Source organism: Trachemys scripta, chromosome 24, assembly GCF_013100865.1.
Source record: "Trachemys scripta elegans isolate TJP31775 chromosome 24, CAS_Tse_1.0, whole genome shotgun sequence".
In the NCBI taxonomy this organism is placed as follows: Eukaryota; Metazoa; Chordata; order Testudines; family Emydidae; genus Trachemys; species Trachemys scripta.
In genome coordinates this window covers 2,674,306-2,678,941 of record NC_048321.1, presented here as the reverse complement: position 1 = coordinate 2,678,941, position 4,636 = coordinate 2,674,306, and the positions used below count along the sequence as shown (strand labels likewise).

The 4,636-nt window shown below is 54.9% G+C and overlaps 1 protein-coding gene across 1 annotated transcript in view; it reads right to left on the bottom strand.

Annotated features, from left to right (window-relative positions):
• Positions 1-4,281: 4,281 nt before the first annotated feature.
• Positions 4,282-4,636, bottom strand: part of UPK1A (uroplakin 1A) — a 3,769-nt gene continuing 3,414 nt past the window's right edge. The window contains exon 7 of the mRNA XM_034756587.1: positions 4,282-4,486. Coding sequence (XP_034612478.1) covers positions 4,442-4,486 — 45 coding nt within the window. The 3' untranslated portion in view covers positions 4,282-4,441. The remainder of the gene's footprint in view (positions 4,487-4,636) is intronic.

The window sequence follows — 4,636 nt, the reverse complement described above, 5'->3', positions numbered from 1 at the left end:
TGAGGGGGAATTTGATAGCTGTTTTCAACTACCTGAAAGGGGGTTCCAAAGAGGATGGATCTAGACTGTTCTCAGTGGTACGAGATGACAGAACAAGGAGTAATGGTCTCAAGTTGCAGGGGGGGCAGTTTAGGTTGGATATTAGGAAAAACTTTTTCACTAGGAGGGTGGTGAAGCACTGGAATGGGTTACCTAGGGAGGTGGTGGAATCTCCTTCCTTAGACGTTTTTAAAGTCAGGCTTGTCAAAGCCCTGGCTGGGATGATTTAGTTGGGAATTGGTCCTGCTTTGAGCAGGGGGTTGGACTAGATGACCTCCTGAGGTCCCTTTTAACCCTGATATTCTATGTGTGATGGTGCCACCCATAAGGTTTTATGGAAATATGCATATATATATATATATATATATATACACGCTCCATATACCAGGTAACATATCTCTGTAAAGGTCAATCTATTACATCTATTAATCCTATTTGTATGCATGTATCATTTTTGTATTTGAAGTTATGAATATTGGCTGCATACTTGTTTGATTCTAAGTAAGCTGTAGTGAAGCAGTTGGTCAGTTTCCTGAAAAAAAAGTATTTTCAGTAAGTGCCCCATCAAGAAACATTTAAGCCAACAATGAACTTGGAGACACCAATCCACATCTGGACTTTCCCAGGAATGTGGCTTGGCTGGTAAGGAACTCAGTCATGCATGGACATGTGACTTGCTCAGGTGACTCCAAAACTCCATTTTGTAGCTGGACTTTGCATAAGAGAGAGGAGGGGGTGTCCACCCACAAGAGAAAGTCTACTTAAGCCCAGGGGAGACCCCTCCATTTTGTCTTCAGCTGGCTAAAGAGAGAGCTTCCCCACCCCCAAAGATACCTAAAAACAACTGGAACAAAGGACAGTGACTGCAAGGGGTGTGAGTGATTGCTGGACCCAAATTAAAAGGAGATTAGTCTGTAAAAGGAAGCATTCTGGAACTGGTGAGGATCTTAGCTGTATTCAGTTTCTTACTGTATTAGACAGATTTGCATGTTTTATTTTATTTTACTTAGTAATTCACTTTCTTCTCTCTGTCACTACTTGGAACCACTTAAATCCTACTTTCTGTATTTAATAAAATCACTTTTTACTTATTAATTAACCCAGAGTATGTGTTAATACCTGGGTGGGCAAACAGCTGTGTATATCTCTCTATCAGTGTTATAGAGGGCAAACAATTTATGAGTTTACCCTGTATAAAAAAAACCCAGATTTATTTGGGGTTAAACCCCATTGGGAGTTGGGCATCTGAGTGTTAAAGACAAGAACACCTCTGTTAGCTGCTTTCAGTCAAGCCTACAGCTGTTAGGGGATGAGATTCAGACCTGGGTCTGGGTTTGCAGCAGGCTGGCAAGCATGGCTCAAAAAAGGCAGGGCAGGGGCAGACGTAGTCTTGGATCATCAGGTGGCAGCTCCCGGGGGGGAGGGGGGAGAGAAAAGAGAAGAGGGGGTTCTGTGATCCAACCCGTCACACGGATTCTATGAAACCCAGGGCTCCAGGGTCTGATACTGCGCATTTCCCTCACACTGCCCCAGCCAGCATCCCAAACTGCACAAAGGGGCAGGGGTCCCACTGACACAGCAGGCTGGGAGTCTGGCACTGGCTCCGGGAGGGGAGTGAGGTCTAGTTCATTAGAGCAGGGGTGGGGTAGGCAGGGAGCCAGGACTCCTAGGGTCTAGCCCTGACTTTTCCACAGTCTCACAACAGAATCTTTCCTGTTACTGGACCAGGGGCAGGAGGTCAGCACCTCAAACTGCACCCAGAAGTAGTAGAGGACAGTGCAGACAAAGAGAGAAGAGTTTCTGGATCCCTGAGGTACAGCCACCTCTGGGGCTTGACAGCTGGGGAACAGCCACACATAACACCACATGGTGACAGCTCTCCCACTGCTGAGATGTAGCCACCTCTGGGGCAGGGCAACCGGCAACCAGCTACACACAGTGGTTCTGTGGCTTATGTCAGTTCCTGCTCCCTGCGGCACCACACACCCTCACCCTGCACTGCTCTCTGGGGTCAGCGCTGAGCGCCAGGAGAGGTGCCCCCCCAACCTGTAGCCTGGGGCTGCAGCCCTCTGTTGATTCCCAGCTCTGGCTGGCTCTGCTTTGCAAGGCAAGGGCCTGCCTCTAGGGCAAGGGGTGCTGACCACCCCCACCCCCCATCTTTGGGACAGGAATTAGGTAATGTCTATTTAAACACTGTCCTGGGGGAGGTCCTGAGCCCCCTATGCCCTCCTACAGGCTGCATGGAGGGAGAGGGGAGTGTATTCCAGCCCCCTGGCAACTGATCGCCTGCAGGCTGACAGGGAACAGACCAGGCCCCTAGCTCACCCCACCCACCCACTCCTACCAGCCCTGGGGGTCACACCGCATCGAGGGGTGTTTAAAGAACTTGGGTGGGAAGTGGGAGGCTGCAGCCCATGCTGTAGCTATCACCCTGTAACTAGCAGCCACCTCTGCTAGGGGGCCTCACCCTGCTTAACCCCCCTTTCCAGCAGCTAGAGGAAACCCTGGGCCCCTGCACGGGCTGTAGCTAATAGGGTTACCATATTTCAGCAAGCAAAAGAGGACGAGAGGAGCCTGCCCTAGCCCCGCCCCTCCCACTTCCCCCCCTCAGAACCCCTAACCCTTCCCCCGCTCCTTGTCCCCTGACTGCCCCCCAGGACTCCACCCCCTACCTAAGCCTCCCTGCAGCTTGTCCCCTGACTGCCCTCTCCTGAGACCCTCCCCCCATCCTAACTGGCCCCCTAGGACCCTACCCATACCCTACTGCCCCAACCCTTATCCACACCCCATCCAACCACTCTCCACCCCCAGACAGCACCCCCCCCAGAACTCCAGACCCATCTAAACCCCTCTGCTCCCTGTCCCCTGACTGCTCCGCTCCCACTACCCACCCCTGCCACCTGACAGCCCCACCCCCAGAACTCCCAACCCTCCCCGCCCCGCTCCTTATCCCCTGACCGCCCCCTCCTGGGACCCCTACTCCTAACTGCCCTCCAGAACCCCACCCCCTACCTAAGCCTCCCTGTTCCTTGTCCCCTAACTGCCCTCCTGAGAACCCCCCAGGACCCTACCCTCTACCTGTACCCTAACTGCCCAAAACCTTATCCACACCCCCACCAAGCCCCCCCAAACCCCCAACCCCCCCCCCCCCCCCATCTCTTGACTGCCCCCTCCAAAACCTCCCTGGCCCCTTCTCCAACCCCCTGGCCCCCTTGTTGTTGGCCTTCGCCTAATGTCTCTGTGAACTTGCTCAGGAACGGCCTCAGCCATTCGTCCGGTCCGGGCAGCAGCGGGGGAGGAGCTCCAGACTGCTGGAGGCGAATGCAGGGAGTGATCTCTGGCTGTCGGAGCCCCATGTAAGTGGCACCATCAGGCCGGCTGCCCTGTTAGCCGCGCGCGGGGGGGGGGGGGGGGGGGGGGGGAAGAGGATTCCCCCCCAGCTGCTATTTTTAGCTCAAAAAGCTGACATGTCCAGGGGAATCTGGATGAATGGTAACCCTAGTAGCTAAATTGCCCTGACACTCTTTATTCCAATGGCAGCCAAACAGTTCAGATGCTGCCCACCAGGCCCAGGCAGAGGAGTCTCAGCTGCTCCCATCCACCTTCCCAAGAGGGGTTGAGCCCTCCTGGGTAGCACCCAGCAGCACATGGGGCAAGTGATCTGCAGTGGCAGGGCAGAAAAGGGAGCCTGGGGGAGCCAGAGTTTCTAGGCCAGCCCTCTCAAGCAAAGGGACACCCCTGGCACAAGATAGCGAGGGGGCAGCAGCCCCAACATCTTGCTGCCCGCAACTACCAGCTCTGCCCCTGGAGGGGGGGTACACGCAAATACCCCAGCCCAGCTGTAAGAGTGAGGGGCAGGACTAGCCTCATCGCAGAAGCAAAGGAGGCCCAAGGCATTGCTGAAAAATTCACAGCCCAGCTGAGGGCAGCCAAGCAGGAAGGGTATGTAAAGCCCACCTCCCCCAAACCTGCCTAACAGTAGAGAAAGCAGCTGTTCCCATCCAAAGGGGCAGGGCCCCTGCTGCTGGGGAAGGGGACTTCTTCCCCCTCCCCCATGAACCAAACACCAGCACCCAGCTGTTAGAGGCCAGGGGACATTAACAACCCCCCCAGCATTTCCACCATCACCACTACCACACAGACCAAGATGGGTTCTCAGGGTGTTTAATGGAGACATTTTAAAAGATCAGAGGGCACAGGGGGTGTTTTAAACAGTGATCAGCTCCCTCTGACGGTGTCTGGAGTGAGGGGGTTGCAGGCGGTCACCAGGCTGGTCTCCCCAGCTCTGAGACATAGGCTGGGGGTGGGGCTGGCTGGCTCCCTCCCCTCACTGACTCTGCAGGTGGTGGGTCAAGGGAGCCCTGCCCCACAGCAGTGCAGGGAATGTGTGTGTTGGAGGGCATCACAGCGTGGTGTAGTGGTACATGGCCAAGAGCATCACTGGGCACTGCAGGGAGAAAGAGACCCTCAGATCATGGGCCACCAAGCTAGGTGGGCCAGTGGCCCATTGGCCCTGGTATCCCGCCTGCCAACCCCTTCTCCCCCCAGGCCCATCTGCCTTGGTATCCCACCTGCTGAAGATTCAGAACCTCCCCCC